General features: G+C 43.7%; 1 protein-coding gene across 1 annotated transcript in view; it reads right to left on the bottom strand.

Moving 5' to 3' along the window:
* The window catches only part of SKIC3 (SKI3 subunit of superkiller complex), a 156,659-nt gene that overhangs the window by 110,111 nt on the left and 19,912 nt on the right, over positions 1-26,636 (bottom strand). The window contains exons 6-11 of the mRNA XM_088444673.1: positions 25,612-25,752; positions 23,682-23,780; positions 20,878-20,986; positions 5,501-5,641; positions 5,155-5,256; positions 4,933-5,072 (exon numbers count right to left, since the gene is read on the bottom strand). Of these exons, the coding sequence (XP_088300799.1) occupies positions 4,933-5,072; positions 5,155-5,256; positions 5,501-5,641; positions 20,878-20,986; positions 23,682-23,780; positions 25,612-25,752 (732 nt within the window). The remainder of the gene's footprint in view (positions 1-4,932; positions 5,073-5,154; positions 5,257-5,500; positions 5,642-20,877; positions 20,987-23,681; positions 23,781-25,611; positions 25,753-26,636) is intronic.

Raw genomic sequence — 26,636 nt, 5'->3', positions numbered from 1 at the left:
TCACAGATAAAAGTAAATGTAAAGCACTCTCTAACCCCCATACACCAGGTAGTTGGGGGTTAGGAAAAAAGAAAAAGAAAAAATATATGTTTTCTTTAACAGCATAAGTCACAAAAAAATGCATATAATATATTTGCATAAGGGCATCCAAATCAACTACCTAAACACACAAGCTTGGTAGGCTTCCAGTGCTATATACCTTGGTCCTAGGAGAAAGGTATACTCAGAGAGAGAGCCCAAATCTCCCCTCAGCAAACACTCAATTGCAGCTGAGCATCTCCAATTAATTAGGAGAGAGGGGGGTGGGCAGCTCGGTCTTATAAGTAAATGTAAAGTACAATTTAATCCCTACACCTGGTAGTTGAGGGTTAAATGGAGCAATAGCAGTGATAGTTATAACTGACAGTCATAAATAAAACCTGCATGAACTCCTGTTTCTCTTTACGCTTAGCATATAGAAGTATAAAGGTAACAATGCAATGTGACCACCTTCAAAAAGATCTAGTAAATGTAAAAGTACAAAGAAAACCCCCATACCCCACTTATCAGAGGGATGAGGAGAAATAGCAGTGTTAGTTATAACTCCATTTCTTGATATTCAGTATAGGGGCAGCTGTTGCTGTTTTGGCAGCTGTGGTTAAAAGCACCAAGTGTTAAATGCACAAAGTGTGTTAACATCACAGTTAATCGAACAGTTATCCTGCATGAATATGGACTAATCATCTGTTTATTTCATTTCATCCCTCAGGTATGTGACTTAATATCTCATCCTACTTACTGCATCTATACTCTGCATCTAGACCTTCATGCAATCATGTGCAGTTTTAAATGTATGTGACTTAATATTTGTTTTTACCTGTATAAGGCCGTATTCAATTTGAGGCGAAAAGTCAGTTTCCGTGATACGTTTTCGCCGATGACATCATTTTCGCTTGTTTTGAGTTTCCTCTGTATTCAATTTGGAAGACTTATGGCTTGGGGCGGAAAGTCAATGCAATGTAATAGGCGGAAAAGTTTCGCCTATGAATAGCGGGTGGAAAAAAAGCGCAGAATTGCGGGAACCCCCGTGCAGCCTTAAGATAGTCCCCTAAAGGTAAAATGCGTCAAAAAGTTTAAAAATATTCGGGACACCCAAAAAAAAAGATTTTTCTTTTTTTTTATACCCCCAAAATTAAACAAAGGGGAACAAAGTGCCAAACTATCTAAATTAATTCAGGTTGGGTCCCCATGTATGTGGCAGGTGTTTTCTTCATTGCGGGGACAAGCGGTAGGTGCAATTTTGCAAATTTGTAAAAATAACTTTAGGGACTTAAAAAAAAATGCTATTCTTTACCACTTCTTCATAGCCGCAAAATTGCACCTTGCGTGGCTATTACAAACCCCGACTTCCTTCAGGATGCAAAAATGGGGGTACCCATAGTGATCCCCCATGTCTGGACATCTTTAGGGGGGTCCCAGGCATATTTGCCGAAAATTCCCGTTATTTTTTTCGCAAATGGGGTGAAAGGTAATTTAAAGAAAAATTTTTTAATTTTATAGAAGGTGAAAAAAAGTGCAGATTTGGGGTTTAGGGGTGCAGGCTTAAAAAAAAATAGCCTGCACCCTTGTGAATGCCCCCTTAAAACGAAATGTGCCAAGAAAAAATATAAAAAATCGGGACACCCCAAAAAAATGTAAAATTTTGGGGTGAAAAAAAAAAAGGCAAACTAAATTAATTCTAGTGGGGTCCTCAAGTATGTGGCAGGTGTATTTTTCATTGCGCAGAGTAGCGGCAGCTGTATTTTTGAAGAATTTAAAAAAAAATTACCTTTAGGGTCTTAAAAATATGATTACCCCCATTTTCATATACCCCAAATTTGATGGGACCACTTTTAAAAATGAAAAAAAAAACACCTAAGTGCTCTTCTGCATCACTTCTTCAATGTCGGGAAATATAACCACCTGCCGCATCTATTTAAAAAGTTGACTTTCTGCTACAGGCAAAAACGGGGGTACCCATAGTGATCCCCGAGGTCTGGACATCTTTAAGGGGATCCTGCAATTATTTCCCGAAAATTCCAGTATTTTTTCGCTGATCCAAGTTTCGCCTGTTCCCGATTTCGCCTACTTTGGAATTGAATACGGGGAATAGCGGGCACACGCTAACAGGCGAAAAGTCCAGACTTTTCGCCTCAAATTGAATACGGGCCTCAGTCTATATTGTTCAGTGAAGCATAGTTTATGGTATATATATGGCCTGGGCTTGCTCCAACTCAAGGCCCCCATACATCAGAGATGGATTGCAGCAATCGTGCAATTTGCAATCGATTGTGTATAAAAATCTTTCTTTTTCAATCGATTGCAGATTGTAGAATTGCCACAATCGATTGAAAAAGGGAAAGATTTTTATACACAATCCATTGCAAATTGCACGATTGCTGCAATCAATCTCTGATGTATGGGGGCCTTCAGAGCAAGTTATCTCCTTTGATCAGCAGACCAATTGACTCAGATGTAGTCTGTCTTAATCAATGATACCATTCCTTTATATTCAGTATAGGGGCAGCTGTGGCTGATTTTCGCAGCTGTGGTTAAAAGCTCAAAGTGTTAAATGCAAAGTGTGCTAACATAACAGTTGAACAAACATTGACCAACATCTAAGGTAATTTCAGATTAAAAAAATGAATTTCTTTAACATTTCTTTTCATCAAAACATTCCTTTGTATTTACTCTAAGGATATAATGTTCTTACCTCTCCCTGCATCTCACCGATCTGTGCTCATTGCAGCCGCATTGATTCACTCACATCCTCTAAAAACTAATGAGCTTTCTTTTCATCATACATTGACTATTACAACCTCATTGTGTCACTATAAATATCTTTTACACACCTCCTACAACTATATCTACTTCTCTATCCTCCTGCTTTTATTAGCTGGTGACATATCACTAAAGCCAGGCCCCACACACATACAGCGGATTTACTATGGAATAAATATCCTGCAAACCTCACGTGTCCCCCATCACCCTCCAAATCAATAAATGTGTCTTATGGAATCCACACTCTTCATTAACTTACATCTGAACATCTCTTTACAACAATTACTTTCACAAATTTTTACATTTACCTGAGACTGCTGGTTCACACCTTAACCAAACTCTTTAAATAGCCCTTGATGGCTTCAGTTACCGATCAAACTTCACGTAAACTGAAATCATAACCATGGGTTCCACAGACACCTACAAATACTGTCACGTAAAGTAGAATGTCAGTGGTGTAACTCTTAATCCAAAGGACTACCTCACATACTGTAAAATAGGAATCCATCCATCTGTCATCCTAACCCTCTGTCCCATGCTCACTGTCTACCCCATCTGTGTCACCCGTCTGTCGGACCCTCCCCTTTAGAGTGTAAGCTCTCACGAGCAGGGCCCTCTTCCCTCATGTGCTTTTCCTTCCTTTACTTATATTGTTATCTACTCTATACTCCTTATAACAGCACCTAACCCTTGACTTTTGCCATCCTGCTACTGTTGCAGTAATGTTTATATACCATGTGCCGGTCTTATAATGTCTTGTACTGTATGTCACGGTTTTCTTGTTCTGTTCAATTGTTTATGTACTGTTTCTGTACTTTGTTTATGTACTATGTAAAGCGCTGCGGAACCCTTGTGGCGCTATATAAAGGATAATAATCATAATAAATAACTGACAGTTTAGAAATAAAAGGCAGTATATAAACACAGCAGCGCTAGCACAAAGTCACATAATGCAGATACAACCTTTAGTTGAAATGGGCTCTGAAGCAACTACTCAAAACCCTAACAGAGTTGATTGATAGGATATAGAGCATTATATACCTGGCCCCTGGGGGGGGATGTATACAGGGAGATCCCAACACCTCCTGAGATCAAACTGATTTCACAGAGCACCAAAACGTGGTCAGTGAGCGTCTCATGTACAGAAGTGAATGGAGTGACCCAGGCGCGCTAAACGTCCATAGCCCGGCATCGGGGGAGGGGCTGCCGGGGTGAGAGCTTACCTCCCCTATGCTGCACAAACAATCCCCATGCATCTGAAGCCCGACGCCAGGCGATATGGCCCCGGTGGTCTATTGGGAGCGGACAGAACCGGGCCCTCACTGCAGCAGCTTCCAATGCATCTCCCACACTGGAAGCAAGGACTGCCTCCCTCTTACCTGACTATCCTGTGTCCTCCGGTTGCAATCCAGGTTGCGGCATCGCAGCTAGCAAGCTCCGCCGTGATCCTGCCGAAATCATCAGACCACACAGGTTACTGGCTTTGTGGCGCCGGTGGTAGTAGATGGAGTCGCAGCACAGGTGTCTTATAAGAAGCCCTGTTACTAAACTCATGGAGAGCAAAAAAAAACCCCAAAAAGCTTTAAAACAAAACATGGGACTGCCTCAGTCCCGTCTGTTATAATGGTGCGTCTCCTGCCGCACCATAACGAAAAAACTGAGGACCTGTGGCCGGAGGCAGGGTATATATGGGGAAGGACCCAGTGCATCCTGAGACCAGAAAGCGTTGACTGTTTGGTGCTTGGTTTCCTCCAAACCACAGTTCCCCAAGGTAGTTCCTGTGGACTCTATGAATCCTGAAGACATTTCTATTTTAAAAAACATCTGTCACGCTCAGATGGGCAGAGCGAGGACGCAGGAGGAACGTATCACTGCACCTCCACAAAATAAATGTGTTATAAAGCCTAGCACAATAGTGTTCCACCCCTGCTGGCAGGGTAGATGTGAGTAAAAGGAAGGCCATCTGTAGAAAATTCACACAAGGTTCGTATGAAGCAAGAAGAGGGCTGTGATTTGTCATGGTAAGCGTCTTAGTTATTTGAAGTGGTATTGCCAATCTAATGTACTGCAGGATACAAATACAATCATTGTTTATTTACACAACATGAATCTACATACGACTTGTTACTGCACCTGATCTAGCGTTTTTAATATCTCCTCAGAGCGATTTGTATCAGAGTACTCCAGCAAGGCCTGCGCTTTCAGCTGCAGAGCTAGATCCTTCTGCTGAGTAGCTCTGTGTGATAAGTTACCCTGCGGAAGTAACTTCATAACTGAAGGGATAAGAGATATTGTTAAAACAAACAAAAATAAAATGTATATATTTCTATTTAATACAGCTGAAAATCTACTCACCTTGTTCACAGGATAAAACAGCCTTTTCATGTTTGCGTATTTTCAGTTGCGCTTGTGCCAGAAAGTACCAACCAGCAACGCATGAATCAGCATTCTTCACTCCTAGAAAACCAAAACACAAGGCACTCACTGGGTATACAGACTGTGGTATGTTTAGTGCATGCACCAAGGGCTTTACAGACCCCTGTCACACAGATAACTAGCTCATTATGAACATCAGCTATAAAATCCTTGGTGAACTTACTGCATTGATTACACAGCAGTCATTTTATTTTGTGATTTCTTGTGGCTGCTGACAACATACTGTACATTACTTGACACAACAGGGACTGAGAAGTGGTTTTACCTTGAGATAAGTTTTCTGCTGCCAGCTCATACTTTTTATCATGGAGCGATTTGATGCCCATCCCAATCAGGCCAGGGCCATTGCAAGGTTCCATTTCAATAAGCCTGCTGTAACATTGGACAGCCTCGTCACTAGTGTCCCCTGCAACACACGTAACCACAAGATTAATACTAGAACTTCATATTTAGGGCCGTATTCAATTAGAGGCGAAAACTGACTTTTTTTTTCGCCATAGGCGAAAACGGCAGTTTTTGCCAAAAAACAGGTGATAGCGCAATTGGCCATAAAAAAAAAAACTGGAGATAAAAGTTTTCTCCATTCCAGACCAGGCAAAAAAAATAAAAATGCAAAATCCCTATTTTTGGCTAAAAATCTGGGGATTTCTTTCAGAAACCTTTGGACACCCCCCTAATGATAAATGACCCCCCAAAAATTTCGTAAGTTGCGCACTTTGGAAAAAAGTGACCGCACAAATTTTGGGTAAAAAAAAAAAAAAGTTGAAAATGATCGGAAGCAATTTTTTTTTTCAGGAAATTACTGTTCCACGTAAATTGGGGGTACGTTAAAATGGGTGCAAGTATATTTTCGTGTCGTAAAAACGCCTGCTGCGACCGCGTGCAATGTTTAAAACACTTCACACATCCATACCGCCCCCGAAAAATCAGTTTAAACGGGTTTTTTTTTTTACCCAAATTTGTGCGCCCATTTTTCCCCAAAGTGCGCAACTTACGATTTTTTTTTGTGTGTCATTTATCATTATGGAGGGTGTCCAAAGAGTGCATTTTTTTCGCCTGGTCTGGAATGTAGAAAAACTTATCTCCAGTTTTTTTTATGGTCAAATTCCGTTTTCGCCTGTTTTTTGGCGAAAAACTGCAGTTTTCGTCTATGGCAAAAAAAACATCAGTTTTCGCCACTAATTGAATACGGCCCTTAGATACAATGGAGGTCATTTATGACCATGCAAAAGTGGAAGTCCTTATTGTGCACGAGATGAACAATTCTGTGCATTTGTACAAAATAAAAAGCAATGTATTGCATTTAGTAGGTAATATAAATAATTTTTGGCGTTCACAACACATTAAAAAACATTTGTGATTTTACACAATATAAAAAACTAAGCACTCAAACACATACAGGTAGTAAAATGTAAACATGTTCTGATATTAGCACATTTGAGCCCATACTTACAGTTCATGAACACAGATGAGAGGAGAAATGGCACCATATGTTTTGAAACTGGCCAACCCCACTTGCGAGAACCATAGGAGGACAAACAAATAGTCACTTCCGAATCTCAGAGGCGTTGTGAACATAGGTCCTAAAGGCATGGATCACATCCAAAGAATGACAAACATTGACCTCAAGTGAAGAACCATCACCAGACAAAACCGTAACCACAATCTGTTGATTGATGCAGAACCTTGAATCCACGTTTGGTAAGAAGGAGGGCCGCGTATGAAGCATCACTGTCGTCATGAAACACGAAAAAGGGGGAACGACAAGACAGAGGACTGAGCTCTGAAACCCTCCTAGCAGAGGCAATGGCATCTTAGAAGACTGTCGGCCACGTGAGATACTTGAAATCAACAGAACCAGAAGTTCCAAAAGATCAGAACGTGGGACCTTAATTTGGTTTTCCATTTCTTACAGAGCCGTGGGAGGAAGAAATGGCAGTTGAACATGAAGGAGGTCGCCTCAGGGAGCAAAGCAAGGCAAAAATCGAGAACACACAGACGAGGCAGACACCTACATGTTCAGTGAACCTTAATGCAACCCTGCATTCTAACTCTTCTGAAGAAACAAGACAGGAAAGCCTAAAGGAGGAAGAAGAAAAATGTTTCTTCTCGCATCAAACATAAGCCCGCCAAATCCGGTGATAATGCCAAGCAGAAATCAGCTTCCAGGCCTTCAGCATCGTCGGAATTACAGCCTCCGGAATCCCCTTGGCCATCACAATGGCAGTCTCAATAGCCACACCGTTAAATGCATTCAATGTAAAGCAGGTGGGTGATGAAGACATTGTTGAAGGAAAGAACGATCTGGAAAACGCCAGGGGACGTCCACTATCAGACCTCAAAAGGTCTGAGTACCACAATAGCCGAGGCCACCAAGATGACGGACGCTTCATGTGATTTTGGACCCACAGCAACAGTGGAAGCTGTGAAAGATCACATAGAAATCCAACGGAACGGACATCACGTTCACCAAGAGGGCCACAGGATTCCACGTCCTGAAGCAAAAAAAGAAAATGGAACCTTCAGACGAGACACCATCAGATCTGGCAAATACCACCGGTCCACTAGGGCCCGAAAGACATCCGGATGGAAGGACCATTCACAGAGGTGAAGATGTTGACACCTATGCAGTCGGCCTCCCAATTTTGGACCCTGGGAATGAACATGGCACATATCGATAGCATGTGAGTATCTGCCCACCGCATGATGTTGGCCATCTCCCTCATTGTGCCCTTCTGGTGATCGTTATATGCCACAGACACGGCGTTGTCCAACTGGACCTTCACAAAAGAGCTATGCAGGTAAAACTGAGGCTTGGAAAATAGTCTGAAGTTTGAGAAAATTTATGGAGAGGGACCTCTCTCGAAAGGCACCAAACACACTAGAACTGAAGAGCCACAGTCCACCAAACCCTCAGTGTCTGTAGTCACCAGAATTCAGTCCCAAATGTTGAAGACCCTTGCAGAGATGTCTTGAATCCAGTCACCAGAGTGGAATCCATCACATATGATCTGGGACAGATGGAGATGTGACCCCATCCCACTTATAAAACATATCCAACTGAAGGTCCCGGGAATTGAATTGAATCATCTTAACTGAATCACCTCGAAGGAGGACATAAGTTTCCCCAACAGACGCATGCAGAGGTTGATCAAAACCACCCACTTCTGCAAATCAAGGCCTGAATGCCACATTCTTTTCATGGGGCAGAAATACCCTTTTTAGGGAGGTTGGAACAGTATGCCCAGGAAAATCATCCTCTGCAACAGGACAAGGTTGATAATCCAACTGTGAGAACACCCTGTGTGTCAGATGAAAATGGGTCTGAAGGATCTCAGAGGAACCTTGATGAGAAGGTAGTCGCGTTACGGAACAATGGTGACACCAGAGTGACTGCATCCTATGGGCTCCTACCATAGGATTTCCTATGTGGGGCCAACCTGTCATGCGTAAGGCTTCTCCGAAGATCGGGCATCAGATCAGCGGCTAGACCAGGATTGTCAGCCCCAGGACCTGCTTCCCCTTGCCATGGAGGACTGACCCCTGAAACTGCAGAAACTCCTCTTACCAGAGGACCGAAAGGAGGGCCCCAATAGACTCTTGGCCTTGGGACTCAGGAAGGGAGAAAAAGAACTCTCTTCCCCGTGACCAGGGTAATACTTTGCCCAATTCAGGCCCAAAGAAGACATCACCAGAAAACCACAAGGCCTCCAGGACTTCAGCCAGAGGGCACCGAAGCAGGGACCAATGAACAGACCCAACCTGCATCCATAGCCGCCTTTCCCAAATACAAGGCAGATTAACGGATATGCTCGACCAGAGGAATCAAATCAGAATGCGGGCTACCAGACCTGAGATGATCGCAGAGCAAGTCCGCCCATTTTTTCTTACCGCCTTGTTATCCAGGAAGCAACAGAGATCCCCGAAGCAGCTACTATGGGCAGCACCGTAACAGGTATTTATTGAGGTCGGTGCCAGCCATGCCCCCTGAGCATGATGTCATGTCGTGGGGGAAGGGCCATCAGTATTGGGAATTACAGCACTGCCCAGAGCATCCTCAGGATGTTCCAGGGGGCTGTACACACCAAAAGGATGCGCCATGTGGCACCGCAGCAAGGATTCTGGCTGCAGGGTGCCGTTTCAGGCACTCTTCTAACCAGATGCAGGGGACGTGGGGCAGCAACAGTGCCACCCACAGAGCTCTGTGCGGTGCCACCGCTCACACACCACTAGTTATGGTTCTTACTACAGGTGCCGCAATGTCCAATTTCTGTTGTCCACTAACAGTGAGCTCTCTCGTCAATTCAGACATTGCCCCAGCCATAATTGCTACCTGTGAAGATACACTCACAGGTGCTGCGCCGCTCTGGGTCTCTGCTTCACACAAGGTGCAGAACCCCCCCCCCCCTCCCCCAGTCAGACTGTAAATAAGGGAATTTTGCTTTACATTTAGCACAAGCACACACACCTTTTGTTCAGCACCGCTCTTGTCCTGGGATTCACCCACAGAATTGCCTTTCCCAGACATAATGGTGAAAGGGAAGAGGTGGGACAGTACAGCAACAGAAGCATATGTACAAGACCCGGAGCCGTAAGATTACGGACACAAGCAGCACAGGCAACACGTGTGTGTGTGTGTGTGTATAATATATATAGGTCAGAAAAAAGGGCTGGAGCCCTGAAACGTTGGTTGAAATTGCCATTAAAACGGATGAAGTACTCTAGTGCCGCCTCACTTGCTTACTATTGTTTCTACTAAGGAGGGCACAGAGGCATGTTGCATGGTGTTATGGGGAGTGCCGAGCCGATGCAGATAGAGAAAATATATATATATATATATACTTTATGTTTACTTACCTTGACAAAGGGGCGCTGTGGCCCCGAAACGTTGGTCGATGTTCCTGACTTTGGAATAAACAATGTCCTTTTTCTAACTGCTGCTAAGTCTCAGAGTGCCACTATTTTTCGTTCTGCATACTCTTCTTCAGTAGGAGGCACCCGAGCATACACTGACTTGGATTGTTGTGAGTGCCGGACTATTGCACAAATATATAATATTATAATTATATATATATATATATATATATATATATATATATATATAGAGATATATATATATATATATATATATATATATATATATAGAGATATATATATATATATATATATATATATATATATATATATATATATATATATATGGAAGGAGGAGGGCAAAAAGCGCCCTGTCCTCACAACCTGCGGGTGCAGTCTTCACCCACGGGTCGCAGTGTCCGTCGGATGGAGAAATGTGCGGTGACCAGGTCACCGCCGGAGAATAGACTTGGGGCGCATGCGCCCGGCATCTATTCTCCCTGTCTGCAGCGCTTGGGGGCTGCCCGGCGTGTCCGTAAGTGCTGGGCACGCCCCCAACAGTGACGAAAAGGGGACATGTCTTATAGACACGCCCCCTTTTCAATGACCACGCCCCCTTTTCGGCGCCCTGCCTGCCGCCGGAGCTAGAGTGAACACTAATTATCTATATCTCTCTCTCATATATATCTCTCTCTCTCATATATATATATATATATATATATATATATATATATATATATATATAGTGTGTCAAGGGGTGGGATGTATTAGGCAGCAAGTGAACATTCAGTTTTTGGAGTTGATTTATTAAAAGTATGAAAATTGGGCAAGTATAAGGATCTGAGCAACTATGACCAGGGCCAAATTGTGATGACTAGACGACTGGGCCAAAGCATCTCCAAAGTGCCAGGTCTTGTGGGGTGTTCCCTGTATACAGTGGGTAGGACCTATCAAAATTGGTTCAAGGAAGGACAACCAGTGAACCATCAAAAGGGTCATGGGCACTCAAGACTCTTTGATGCACGCAGAGAGAGAAGGTTAGCTCGCCTGCTCCAAACCCACAGTAGAGCTACTCTAGCACAAATGGCTGAAAAAAGTAAAATTTTGGATTGCCGTGTATGGAGCTACATACAGTGCCTTGCAAAAAAAAGTATTCACCCCCCCCCCCCCTTGGCTTTTTACCTTTTTTGTTACATTACCACCTGTAATGTATTTATTTTTTTCATCTGAATTTTGTATGATGGATCTGCACAAAATGGTCTAATTTGTTGAAGTGAAATGATAAAAAATAAAATAAATATATATAAGAATCTTTATAAATAATATTTTGAAAATTGGCATTTGTATATGTAATCACCCCCTTTGCTATGAAGCCCCTCAAAAGGTCTGGTGCAACCAATTACCTTCAGAAGTCACATAATTAGTGAAATGAAGTCCACCTGTGTGAAAAGTGTCACATGATCTGTCAGTATAAAAAACACCTTTTCTGAAAGGCCCCACTAAGCAAGAGGCATCACACCATGGAGCTCTCCAAACAAGTCAGGGACAAAGTTGGTGAGAAGTACAATTTTGGGTTGGGTTATATAAAAAAAAAAATCAAAATCTTTGATGATTTCCCACAGCACCATCAAACCCATCATCATCAAATGGAAAGAACATGATACCACAACAAACCTGGCAAGAGGGCCGCCCACCAAAACTCACAGACCGGGCAAGGAGGGCATTAATCAGAGACGCAGCACAGAGATGAAAGGTAACCCTGAAGGAGCTGCAGAGTTCCACAGCAGAGACTGGTGAATCTGTGCATGTGACCACAATAAGCCGTACACTCCATGGAGCTGGGCTTTATGGAAGAGTGGCCAGAAAAAAGCAATTACTTAGTGATAAAAATAAGACACGATTTGAGTTTGACAAAAGGCATGTGGGCGACTCCCCAAATGTATGGAGGAAGGTGCTCTGGTCAGATGAGACTAATTGAACTTTTTGGCCACCAAGGAAAACGCTATGTCTGGCGCAAACCCAACACAGCCCCATCATCCCAAAAACACCATCCCCACAGTGAAACATGATGGTGGCAGCATCATGCTGTGGGGATGTTTTTCAGCAGCAGGGACTGGGACAGTGACATTGAGTAGAGGGAAAGATGGATTGTGCTATATACAGGGATATTCTTGAGCAAAACCTGTTTCAGCCTGCCTGTGATTTGAGACTGGGACAGAGTTTCACCTTCCAGCAGGACAATGACCCGAAGCATGCTGCTAAGGCAACACTCGAGTAGTTTAAGGGGAAACATTTAAATGTGTTGGAATGGCCTAGTCAAAGCCCAGATCTCACTCCAATTGAGAATCTGTGGTCAGACTTGAAGATTGCTGTTCACAAGCGAAAACCATCCAACATGAAGGAGCTGGAGCAGTTTTGCCTTGAGGAATGGGCAAAAATCCCAGGGGCAAGATGTGGCAAGCTCATAGAGACTTATCCAAAGCGACTTGCAGCTATAATTGCCGCAAAAGGTGGCTTGACAAAGTACTGACTTTAGGGGGGTGATTAGTTATGCACGCTGAAGTTTTCTGTGATGTTGTCCTAAATGTTATTTGATTCACAATATAAAAAAAACCCCACAACTTCACAGTTGTAGGCATGTTCTGTGAATGAAATGACGCACACCTTCAAACAATCCATTTTAATTCCAGGGTGTGAGGCAACAAAACATGAAAAATGCGGGGGTGAATACATTTGCAAGGCACTGTAGAAGCAGACCAGTCAGGGGTGCCCATGATGACACCTGCCCACCACCGAAAATCAGGGGTGCACATTGCTCCCACTCGCCGAAAGTACCGACAATGGGTATGTAAGCGTCAGAACTGGACCATGGAGCACTGGAAGATGAATGCCTGGTCAGATGAATCACAGTATCTCTGTGGACAGCTGGGTTTGTGTGCATTGTTTACCTGTGTAAGAGATGGCACCAAAATGCATTATGGGAAGACAAGCTGGCAGAGGCTGTGTGATGCTCTGGGCAATGTTCTGCAGGGAAACCTTGAGTCCTGGCATTCATGGCTTACCTAAACATTGTTGCAGACCAAGCACACACTGTTCAGCAGAATATTGTGCCCAAATTGTTGGTATGGTTTTAGGAACACAGCAAAGATCAAGGTGTTAACTTGGCTCCAAATTCCCCAGATCTCAATCCAATCAAGCATCTGTGGTATTCATGGAAAAAAAATCTGAGCTATGGAGGTCCTACCTCGCAAATTACAGAACTGGATCTGCTGCAAACGTATTGGTGCCAGATGCCAAAGGACACCTTCATAGGTCTTGTAGAGTCCATGCATCAATGGGTCAGAGCTGTTTTGACAAAGGAGTGTGCCTGCAGCAGGAATCTTTTGCGGATTGTCTGCATGCAGATGCACGCTGTATTGGAGGGTAGGAGCAGAGACGCTCCACCTTCAACCCGGACGCTGTTATCCAATGGAAGCTTGGTGCTTCCTAAGCCAGTGTCACACACCACCGAGACCCCAGAATCAGACCCAGCAGGCACTCTCCCGCAACGTTTACAGGGGGATGCAGCATCTTCTCCGGCTGGCTCAGTCGGTGTCTCCTCCTCAGGACGTGGTCTCGGGTGACGTGCCCTGGCTTCCCCGCAGAGCTGCGATGGCGTCCTCCTCTCCTCTGGTCCCTGCTGGTCTCTGCTGCGAGGGTCCGGCATTCCACGTGGATCGGCTGCCGCTCACCGGAGTAGATGGGTGCAGCCATCTTGGACCAAGTCATGTGATGTTGTCTCCACCAATGGAGCAGCTTCCCTTCAGAATTCAGCCTGTCAGCTTCCAGCAGCCCGTATAAAAGAGACCTCCTGTACCACTCACAAATTGCCAGGGCAACAAGACTCTTAGCCTTACTGTGCTCCACCAGTGCATTGCTGATCCTTCAGTACTTATTCTCCCTGTCCTAACCGGTGTACCAGTCATCCTCCATTCACCTGGAGTCCAGTCATCTCCCGGTCCTAACTGGTGCACCAGCCGTCTTCCAATCACCTGGAGTCTAGTTACCTCCCGATCCTCACTGGAGTTCAGCTGTCCTTCTGCATGCTCTTATAGGTTTCTTCAGTTTACATATTCTTTCATGAGCAGGAACTTCATCAAACCAAGTCTCCTCCAGAGAGCAACCGAATCTAATCAAACAAAGACCCAGCCCGGGAACACAGCCTCTAACCTCTTTATCTCTTGACAGTTTGCACTGGCCCGATGGACTTGGCAAGTGGTCAGGGATCTGGAGTAGATTCTTCTCAGGATGTTCTATCACGTCTGGAAAGACAAGGAACTTCTCAAATACAACTTATCCAGTTCATTCAGGATATGTCATCTCACTTGGACAGTATTCAGGCTTTGTTGTGAAACCCCGCTCCAGTTAACACTCAAGCTGCAATATCCTCCTCTGTGTCGCCTCCTCCCTCAGCACCACCCGCTGCTCGACTCCAACTCGCATCTCCAAGCAAGTTTGATGGTAATCCCAAACTATGCAGGGGTTCCCTAAACCAGTGCGAGATTAATTTTGAGCTACAACCGGCCAATTTCCCAACAGCCAGAACCAGAGTAGCCTACATAATCTCTTTGCTTTCTGGGTAAGCACTTGATTGGGCCTCGCCAATCTGGGAAAAATCGGATCCTCTACTTTCTAACTACCCTGAATTAATTTCCTCGTGTCGCAGGATCTTTGATGAACCTGGAAGAACCACTTCCGCCTCGGCAGATATTCTACATCTCCGGCAAGGCAGCAAAACTGCTGGACAGTATGTCGATCTGTTCCGGATCTTGGCTTCAGAACTTAACTGGAATGAGGACGCCCTCATTGCAGCCTTATGGAGTGGGCTTTCTGACAGGATCAAAGACGATCTGGCTTCTCGTGACCTTCCGCCTAAATTGAATTACTTAATTTCTCTCTGCAATAAGGTGGACCTAGTTTGCCTTCTCCTCCCGTGGATGAAGAATCCATGCAAGTCACCCGTTTTCATTTATCAGCCGAAGAGCGGCAAAAAAAAGACAGAATCTTTCATGTACTGTGGTTCGACCAGACGTCTAATCCTGTCCCATCCGTCCGGAAAACTCCGCCTACTAACTTGCGACAGAGAGGTTAAGTTAGGAGTAGCTATCGACTCACCTAGGAAGTCAGACTCTACCATCCAAGCTCAGTTGGAGTTCTCCAAGGGATCCAAAGTCGATCTAGCCTTATTGGATTCCGGAGCTGCAGGGAATTTTGTAACTTCAGACATTGTTCTCAAACATCAAATTCCCACTGAAGCATTGCCTCACGTTATCACGTTCGTGAAGGGTTTCTCAATATTTGTGGCACCTATCACAGCACTCTCCTGCAAAAGGTGTAGATACAACCATTCTGCACATGCGCAGACCGGGTCCCAAACATAGATACTGTACGTAAACGATCGGGTTTACGTACAAATCCGAATCGGGCTCAAAGACGTCTGTTTTTTTTTGCAGTTACTTATTGAATTATCCATTTAATTTTCCTTAACTATAATCTCTTTATAATTTTCCTAAAGTAGTTCAATTTCGTGTTCAAAATTATGCAGTTTAGGAGACCATTCATTTTATTATAGCAGATGATTATAGTTAAAATCAGATAAAAGTGGGCAGACAGAAAATGTTATCTATTATATTTTATGCTGGCATTGTAGAACGAGCAGTCGACACATTGACAAAGATCTTAAAGTAGGTATCGTTATTGGACATTCCAACATACTGTTTCTTCAAAACAGTTTATCATCTTCTTCCTCCATAGGGGACACAGGCTTTACACTGGGCATAGGTTAGTGAGTAGGAGTCTGGGCAGCAAATAGTTAAAACTTTTTATCCATCAGCCCCTGCTCCCTCACCCCTATGACCCGCCCCCAGTCACAGGCAACTCCGTTTTAAGTTTGGTGCAGAGCTGGAGGCATCATGTTGTGGGGGCTGCTGTTTAGTGGCCCCTGTAACTTTTATTTTAGTTTATTTTAATATATAGTTTCTGCTCATGGATTGGAGATGTAAATGATGAGGCAATTCCCAAGATGCACTGTGTGAAAGATGGTGGTAATGAGAACTGACTGCTGGCAAATAGAGGCACTGGGGAAACAGCCAGAGTCTTGGTTAGAACCAGTGTAATTATACTGGCACGCAGGTGCAGATAAAAGAGAAAGAGCTATAGTAGACTTGACCAGGTTAGAACCAGATAGGAACTGGATCAAATGGGACCGGGAGTAGCTCTGGACCAGGCTGGAACTGGAGTAGCAGGATAACTAGACTGGGACCAAAATAGCTGAGGACCGGTTCGGAACTGGAGTAGCGGAGGGCCGTAATTAAACCGGAATAGCTGAGGACCGTAATTAAACCGGAATAGCTGAGGACCGTAATTAAACCGGAATAGCTGAGGACCATAAATGTAACTGGAGTAGCTGAGGACCGTATTGGAACCGGAATAGCAGAGGACCAGACTGGAACCAGTAGTGCAGCAGGATGGTAACTGCACTCGTAACTCTAGTGATGAGAGCACAGAGTAGACTTACAGAAAGCTCAGGAATCAGAACACAGTAGGACTGTGTACAACATTGCACTGGCCCTGACTGACTCAAAGGGAAGTCCTTTTATACCCCTGGTCCATTAGGGATTGTAGCAGACATCACATGGTCGAATACTGGTCTCCTATTGGTGGTGCAGCAGTCACCCAATTCAGACTGTAATGGTTGCATTGGTAGGAGATGCCGCGAGTGAATGCCAGGGGACATGGCGACTACTGCGGGGAGACAGTGCGGATGCTGCCAGGGGCATCAGAATGATTTTATGTTGGAGGGGGGCAATTCCCTCCAACTGGTCAGGGAGCTGTGCATTATAGCACTATGCTGCACAGCCCCTGTTCTGCACGTAGGAGGAGCAATGTGCGGTCTTAGGGCCTGATTCAGACCCGGACGCTATTTGCGCTCGCTCGTTCAGAAAAAAGGGGTGGCTATTCAAATAAACCGTTCGCTCTTTGCGGTCTGTTCACGCCTCTAGGTCTGAACGAGCATACAAAACATGCGGTCGTTTTTTGGAAAACTACGCCCCCTGGCCGCTCGCATCCTACGTCATGTCCGCTGTTTTTTAGATTAATCGAGTACATCGACCAGCGTATCAACTGCTCGCTATTCTTGTGGTTGGTTTTTCCTACCGCAATCTTGCGAGCAGTTCTGACTACAAAATAACCCAGTGACGTGGTCAATGACGCTGCTGTATTAATTATGCACACCCATAAAACGCCCGTTTTGACCTTTAAGCACGCCTCCCCGTTTTCAAGTACCTTCCCCTGTTACCACCCACATACGCCTCCTCCTTTCACTCAAAATAGCAGGCATTCGCTATTTAGCGATCAAACGATTTTCGACCGCACTGACTGGTTCGCGCATGCGTATTACGATCCGTACGCATGCGCAGTTGTGCAAACATCGCTCGGAACAAACGAGCGGCCGCTTACGAGCGGCTCTGAATCAGGCCCTTAGACCGCACATTACACTTCCTCCTTCGTGAAATGTAGGGGCCGTGCAGTCTATTGCTATAAAGCACAGCCCCAGACCGTCCGAACCCTAAAATGTCTATTGTAGCATTTCATATGCATCAAAAATTTTGACAGCTGCCCTCTTTACTGCAGGCTTTGGACTCCTCTCACTGCTCACAACAATAGCTCCTCTTCGGGGCATAGGGCAGAAAATAATTTAAGCTGTGTACACACACACTTATATCAGCCCGATTTTACTTTTCCAAGCAAATCGGAATGGCCAATTGGGCATATCGTTAAGTGTGTATGCCTGATCTGTGCGCTCCCACGGCCGCATGCATAATCTTCTGGTTGGCCATGCAGCACGGTCAATCAGAAGATGGCGTGTACGATGCCATGCTGCCGAATGCAGCATGGCATCCTACATCGCGCAGACCCCCTCTGCATGGTGCAAGTGTGTATGCCCACCAGATTGCCCTGCTACACATCGTTCTGATGTGTATCTGGCTTTAGGCTTCCCAAGAGGAGTAGAGAGAACAGGAGTAGAGAGAACCCCTCCCTGCGAAGCTCAGCCCTCCAGAGGTGACAACCTGTGCGGGGAAAACTGTAGTGCGCGCAAAAAGGGGGGCTTGCGGTTAAGGGCGAGGCCTCGCGTCCCGAAACACCATTGTAATCACTCTGGGGAGTTCCCAGTGGTGTGGACTGCACATGGGGACCACTCTGTGTGCAGTGCCGGCTCCCTCACTACCCTCACCGGGTGCTGCTACAGTGCAGCACCCAGCTCCTGTCACTGAGGAGGAGTCGGCACTTTGGTGTCACCTCTCAGTGGGTGACACCCGGGTGCTGCACGCATCCCCCTTGTGACGCCACTGCCACCCACAGCCCCCTGACAACGGAACGTGATGATCCTTGGCCTAAAACCTGCCTGGGTAAATTACACAATGATGAAAACCGCATCACACAATCGGTTCAGTGGTTGCGGAGTTTATTGCAATCAGACAAACAAACAAATGTTCTCCTTTATAAGGTATATATAATAGATAGATTAAAATAAAATTGTTATATATCCTCATTATATAACAATATTAATTGTTACATTAGTAGGGTATATCTGTACCCATTAAAAAGTAGAGCTGTGCAGGCTTGGTTCGGATTTTCCCGCCAAATTTCGGGTCTCAGTAAGAGGCAAAACGTCATCTTTCATGGACAAAATCCTTAGAAGAGTAGCTTAGGAGAGAACTACTTTGCAACCTTTTGGGGATACAGTGTGGTAGCTGTAAAAACCAAAGTGACCATAACAAGAATCTATACTGTAATCTCCGGCCTTGCGTAGCCACAAAGTTGATAACGTTCCAATGATGTATGCTGTGTCCTGTAGGTAATACGGAAGCAGTTGAATTACTTTTGTTGCAGAGAATGTTATGTGACTGCGTCCCAGTATTTGTTTAGTTGAAATTTGTTAAGGGATCGGTATGAAATTCCGCCGGATGTGGGGATGCCGGAAGCTCGACAGGACTAGATCCCGACACAGTAAGTATCTCATCTATCCCTAACCTTCCCCCCTCCCCCCCCAACCCTCCTTTGTGGGTGCCTAACCCTAACACCCCCCCCCCCCTAACACTCCTTTGTGGGTGCATAACCCTAACCTCCCCCCTGCCCCCCAAGTGCCTAACCTCCCCCACGGGTGCCTAAACCTAACCCCCCCTCCCCGCACCCTAAACCTAACCCTCCTGGGGGGTGCCTAAACCAAACCTCCTCCCGAGGGGTTGCCAAACCATAAGTCCCCCCCCCCCAGTAGCCCCTAACCTAACCCCCCCCCCCCCCCCCCGTGGCTGTCTGCTGCCTGCCACTTGGCTTACCTTCGTTCGGTATGCCGGACGTCGGTCTCGCAGCGTGGTGCTAATGATAGGCGTCGGGATTTCAACACCTATCATTAGTACCTTGCCGGGCTATGACAGTCGGGAAGCCGACTACCTTTGTTACTATAGGGACATAATATTTCTACATATTACAGTGTATAAACAGCAGAGATGAGCGGTTCGTTTTTTGACAGTTAAGCTTGGAACTGAAAAGTCATCTTATTGGATATCTGGCTCTCACATGTTTTGGATAGTCAATACACCAGACCCAAACTTGCGGTAAGTGCACGAAAAGAACAGAGTCAAAACGGAACCACTTATCTCTAATAAACAGAACCATTTGCGAGCGGCACCAATCGCTTCAAAGCTGGCGGTTCCAACTGTTCTCCTCGATCTTCTTTTCCCCCTTAGCTTGTGAGGTCCATTCTTCTTCTCTAATTGACCATTGAGGTAACTTGGGGAATGCAAGGATTGAAGAAGTATCCTGGCCATAGCCCACCTCCTGGGCTCTCTCTCCCCAAACGGACTTCACAAAGCTGAAGGGAAAGTTAGCTACAATCTAGGCATATATGTTTTAGGTAGGGAGGTATCCCAACCAACTGCTATCACTGCAATGTGGAGGAGAAGAAACCGGCCAAATACAGTGCCAGTACAAACTAATGTTGCAGGGGGAAGATTATAACAAGAATGTGAGAATTTTTCTAACAAAAGGTTGTAAGAGCCTTGATGCCTGCCCAGTCCCAAGCTGCAATTAGGAGATAGGGTAGCCCACCTAAGGGAATCGGATATCATATCCTCAAGAAAAGATATAATTAAATAACCAAATCTACACCAGATATAAGAAATCACTCCTCACAGCCCCTATCTCCATGGCAGGTTGAATGAAGGGAAATGAAGGGGTCAGGTCCAACTTCAGTTATATAAATAGACGTATCTGTCAGCAATGAAGGAACAGACACCCTGGGGTATATTTACTAAAGTGTGGGCTTTTAGAAGTGTAGATGTTGCCATAGCAACCGATCAGATTCTAGCTATTATCTTCGAGAAGGTGCTAGATAAATGTTAAGTAGAATCTGATCGGTTGCTATGGACAACATCTCCACATCTGAAAACCTGCACTTTAATAAATATACCCCCCAGTCTTCTACCTAGACATAGGACTGCTCCAGTAAAATAAATATGTTTTAGGAAGTAAGGGGCTCTAAATAAACTTAAAATACTAATAGTGGCAGTAGATTGTCTAATATTTATAGATCATTGTATTTTTCACTGAAATTGAATATACAAATGGTTGATAACTATGATCTGAATTCCATTAAGGAAAACTAAAAAAAAAAAAAACACTTACAGTATGCTAATTTGTAAATCACCACACTGTGCTGTACTTGGAGAGTAAGAAACCATGGCTTACCAGACTTAATGTAGTGCAAGCCAAGTACTTCCAGCGGATAACAGATGGAAGGGTACAATGCAGTCATGTTATTACATGTCTCCTTCAACGTTGCTTCTTCATGTGGCATCTACACATAGATAAATACAATGTTAGGAAACAGCAGCTCCTGCGATGTGGCATTGGGCACGGCATAATGCATAGACTACATAAACACTTATGTAGAAGAAAAAAGTTTTAATGTACATAAATTTTATTTCACAATTTTTACTTTATTTAAATATACTGGGGACATAAGGGCTGCTATATTTACAAAACGGATAGCTTCTGCATCGCCATCACTAGCAGCAGTACTATATACACGGTACAAACAACACAGGAAGAAAATAGTACAGTCATAAAAATTCCATTGTGCCCCTCCGGTTCCAGAAATTTGCTGTCCACAGCATTCATCTATTGGGTCTGGATTACACTTGGATCTATCACACGCTGTGGATAATGCAGGTCGGCTTCACACTTAGGAAGCTAGCAATATACTTTCTTCACATTAGGACCTGGTTTTCTGTAAACATTTCAAAATTTGCCAGTTATATTTGATGGTACATGGTGGACATTCTGTTATTCATTATATGAGGCACTAAATATAGTCAATTGTTTTATCATCATCTACGCAGTTTTGCTAAGCTCCAATTGCTAAACACAGCTTTTGCATAGTATTCCAACTTCCTTCACCTCATTCATTCCACATAACCTGACTTTTATGCTGAGTTCAGTCTTCATTCTGTCAACTGGCCTGCGTCTGTGTGATCAGGCTAAATCTTCTATCATAATCAATGGGATACAGTGTTAGGTTCTCCCGGTATCACCTCGGAACTCTTCTTTAGTTTAATTTAACAAAGTAATGCTGCTCATCTATTATTACTGTTTCTTTTAATGTTGCAGAACCTGCCCTATATTACTTTATTAAATTCAGTATGATTTCTAGTTTTGTGCTTGCCTATGGACCTAATTCAGAGTTGTACGCTAATGCTGGCTCTACTGGGTCTGTGTACGCAGCTGCTTTGCAAAAACATGCAAATATTACAGTAGCCAGAAGGTATTTTGAGACGCCCCCCATCGGCTTTGCTAATCTAAGCATCTGCGTAAAATGTGACAGCATGTGGTCGCATTGGTTGCAGATCATTTGATTGTAGCAGTCCTGAGTAAGCCTATGGTCCCCACAATTGCCATGACAACCGAGATGCCGGGGCCATATTTCTTGCAAACGGGAATGCAGTCAAAGGATGTGACCATTTCAGGGGCAACATCCTGTGTGATGGTGACCGAAACAGTCGCGACACTCTGTTACCTCCCCAAAACGCTCCGACTGTCAACGGTAGCATTCCCGCTAGACTGTTTCAGCGGAGCGTTGCGCCCTGCCCTATTTTTGATGGGCAGAAAGCACCCTGCCCTCCAGCGCGGTGCTCCGCTGAAACCACCCGCGGGCTGAAAGTGTCCCGCGGGTGGGAAAACGGCAGAGCAGAGGTCACCGCTGTTGAATGGTCAGTGAGCGCGGCGCTTGGGGGCTGCCCGGCATGTCCATAAGTGCTGGGCATGCCCCCAAGAGTGACGAGTCATAAAGACATGCCCCCTTTTCATTGGCCACATCCACTTTTCGGACCCTTGCCCTAGGTCCAGCTCCCCGCCTGCCGCCGGACTTAGAGTGAACACTGAACTGCACTGCAAGTAAATAGACGCTACAAGTGACTACGGTAATGTACAGTGTGACTTAGGCACGCGCAGATTGCAGATTATCTCTCAACTGCGAAAATCTCGGTATAGCGTACAACTCTGCATCATGCCCTATATCTCTGTCTTAGCTAATGGTGAATTATGAATATAAAGGTTAGAAGGCAAACTGGTATTAATGAGTTGCAAGTTTAGGAAAGGGGCAAAAGTTGTAGAATATGATGCGGCTACAAGGTGCACTATCGCTGGTACTATACCCCGGACAGGTAGTATTAAATGATCCCTGTGGTAGATCTTACATGTTAGAGGAATTGTGGCCACAGGGGAACCTTCCCTTATATCTGGTGGGTCTGCTCTATGATGTCTGTGTTTGAGGACAAAATACACAGACTCCTTAACTCAGTGATGGAAACTTGGATCCGTGTAGACCCTTGTGTTTTCCTCCACTGCTAAGCAACTCAAAACATATCAACCTTCAATTAAATTTTTCACTCATATTATCAGCCAGCAAATCTATGATTGCGTCCCAATGAAAATATCCCACCTTTCATCCCAGCAGTCAACAGCCGTATCTGGCACATCACTGTACCTGTATGACAGGCTCGACCTCTACACTATAGTGTGGACTCCTTTGGCTTTTCAGAGAAAGCTGCTGACACCCCCTCAAGACTTCAGTCTTTTCTCCATAATGAACCTTTATTTCACCTACAGAGAATCTAAAATTCTTGCATTAGCACCTGGAAATGCACTCATAGCCTACTTTATATTTCCTCCACCCATCTCTCCATTTCCCCTGTGGCCTGGCTCCGTGTGGTTATTGTTTCTATGGTTATATATTTTTGTTACAAAAATGGATCATGTACTTGATGTACTTTTAGTGTTACAAATAAAAAAGTTTCAATTAGAAAATGAAAAGTTCTAGGAGAATGGTCACAGCAATTGAGTCCTTCAAAATAATTTAAGAAACAGAATAGGCTCCGGATCCACTGAGCACTACATTCTGTCACAATCTGCTTAATTCGACCATGTACATAAGTATATCTTGTGCTTTTAGCTCTAGTACAGAATATTCTTTTGCCAGACTACAGATAATTCACCTTAGACAAGACAAGAATGTATTGCTGGTAAAGTGTCCTGTGTTCTTCTCCCGGTATCTCATCCAGACAGGACAAAGCATTTTTGAATGCATTTAAGAGCTGCAAAAGATGCAGGTTGGTTATTTGTATAGTGAAAGCAATTGTAAATAAAATACATATCCCAAATGTCAGCACTTTAAGTGCACTCTATATAGATACATGTTTCTACAGTAACTACAGCCTAAAATAGCACCCTGCTTGGAAGAGTTGCGTAATGTCTGCTGCAAAACCAAGCAATTCGGATTGCAAATGAGAAGACCGGTAGAAGTAGTTTGAAGTAGTTCTCTCTATATCTTTACGTTTAATAATAAAAAGCTGGCCGGTAGTACTTAGAACACAATAACTGAATGAAGCTGGTGTCCTGCTCAGCATCAGAAAACAATTGTGCACAATAACCATGTTATCAACAAAGGTGATGCTGGCCACACACACATAGCGATATTTTACCAGATCTGGCCGATTCAGACACATCGGAACGACAGTTCGTATAAAATATGGCCAAATCCTGAGTAAATCGTGAGCCCCCACTCACGTTCACGATGCGCGTCCCGGCTGGTCGCACATCGCATTGTCAGATCTGCCATGCAGTAGTGCAGATCTGGCAATCTAGGACACGATGCACTGTGAAAGTCTGGATGCAGGAGAGATTGTTTGAAGATTGGACACCAAATCGTATGCAGATCGTGTGGAGATCGTGTGCAGAGCTGCCGGGGAGAGTCAAGGGAAATCGTACACAAATCGTACACATTGGCTGTTCGCCATGTGTTTGGCCAGCTTTAGTCAGCCAATTACAGGACATTCCTCAAGCCGTGAAACAATCTCAACAAGGTACAGTAACACAGATGAAATATTATGAATTAAACACAGTGCATGCTTTTCACCACACTTATCTCATCATCTTGTCGGGGCCAAATGTATTGAACACATGCTCATCTCCTTTCTTTATGCAATGATGGTGTGCATCCTGCTATGCAGCCTCTATCATTTTGCTATTTTAAGTTCTCTGAACAGTAATAGTTAAACCTTCACCTCTCCTCTTCCATCAAATTCCAAATTACAGATAATATTCCCTATTGCCCTAACTTTTGTTCATTTCAATAATTGAAACAATGTGAAATTATCTTTTCAAATTATTCTTAACAAGCTGAAGTACCCAACGTTGCCGGGTTTAAATGCATAACCAGATATATATAAATTCATGTTTGTTTGTCTAAGATTTTTTATTTAGCTATGCCCATTTTACATGCTCTGGCTCAGAGTACATTATTGTCCTTCACACCCAAATTGCTTTGTTAATAATGTTAAATAATGATGCCAAAGTGAACATTATACATTCAGAACACTTCTATGCCAGTAACATTCTGAGGAAGGTGTCTCCATGGGAACGGAAGAACAGCTGTTTCTGAGTACACCACTGTGACACTACTCTATATTTGCTAAATCACTACACCCAGAAAGACTTCACCAATAAGAAACACGTAGGAGATGATTGTTATAGAACTCATTCGAAATAGGGGATTGCCTACAAAAAAAAACTCTATTAAGAATAAATTTGCATAGATTTTTAGAAATTTGTACCTTTTCTCCACTCAAAACTGCTTGATTGGATAGCACTTCACTTTCCAATACTTAGAAGGGTGTTATTGTATTTTAAATAAACAATATACAATTCTTTATATTTCCAAGTGCTATTCTGAATATCCAAATATATGCTCTTGTCTCATTAGCCATGGAGGAAACTCCATATTGATTTTTTTTACCAAACAATTACACCATATGTGTATTTAAATTAAATGCATATGTTCCCATAATCGTATACACGGGTGTCGCGAGTGAGATAAAGTACGAGATATCCATGCACACTTTCTTCTAGTGGTTGGCACCAATTTACCTGCTGCTGGGTCTCATTGTCCTGGAGCTCTATGTCCACTTCAAGCAACTCAGCCATCTTTTTCCAGAGCTGGTAAAGTTCATCCTTCTTGATACCTTCATCTTGCTTCAGTTTGATCATCTGTTGCCAGGTTTGGGCAGCCTGTCATTGAAGTGTTACCAAGTCAAATTAAATAAACCTACGGATTGAGCTGCTCACATATTTAACTCTACAAAACTGCCCTACAAATGTTACACATTAAAGGGGTAAATCACACTTGAAAGTAAGATTTAGCTGTATAATTACTAAAGCGAAAGTGTTGCCCATAGCAATCAATCAGATTCTACTTTTCATTTATCTAGCACCTTAGAATATAATAGCTAGAATCTGATTGGTTGCTATGGGCAACATCTCCACGTCTAGAAACCTGGACTCTAGTAAATAATAATATACTCCTTAGTTTGAAAAAATTGTTCAAGAAACTTTAATATTCAATTGAGAATATTAAATCTAATAATCCCCTTGATGAAGTCTGATTATTGAAGGACGAAACGCTTTGGGACCACTGTACCTGTACCCCCACTTATGGACGGATGAGCTTTTTTGTATTAGAATCTCGTACGTGTGTTATTTAGCCATTTATGTCACTGTTAGAATAAAAATTGCATTTTTACCTACCTGTGATTGAGGATTTTATATGGAGCAAATGTGCTCCTAAAAAGGGTATATGATAATCATCTATGAAGCACACTGTGTTGAAAAATGGTACACACTATGTTGCACTCTTTTCTTTTTTATTTCATGAAACCAATAAGGGTCATTTGACTGAAGATACTACTACCAAATAAGTTGTAATTTATTATCAAACACGGATAAATTTTATAATATATGTATTTTTATTACACACACTTCACATAAAAAGAAACAACATTAATAGTGAAAGTGTGAGCACCTAAATGTGTCTGGAAAAGAGCATTTGTGATCACCAGCACATTTCTTATATTGAGTGAGTTGCAGCCACTCATTTATGGAGGAGTGCCACATTC

Source organism: Taudactylus pleione, unplaced genomic scaffold, assembly GCF_031769625.1.
Source record: "Taudactylus pleione unplaced genomic scaffold, aTauple2 ptg000370l, whole genome shotgun sequence".
Classification (NCBI taxonomy): Eukaryota; Metazoa; Chordata; class Amphibia; order Anura; family Myobatrachidae; genus Taudactylus; species Taudactylus pleione.
This window is presented reverse-complemented; position numbering and strand designations above follow the sequence as displayed.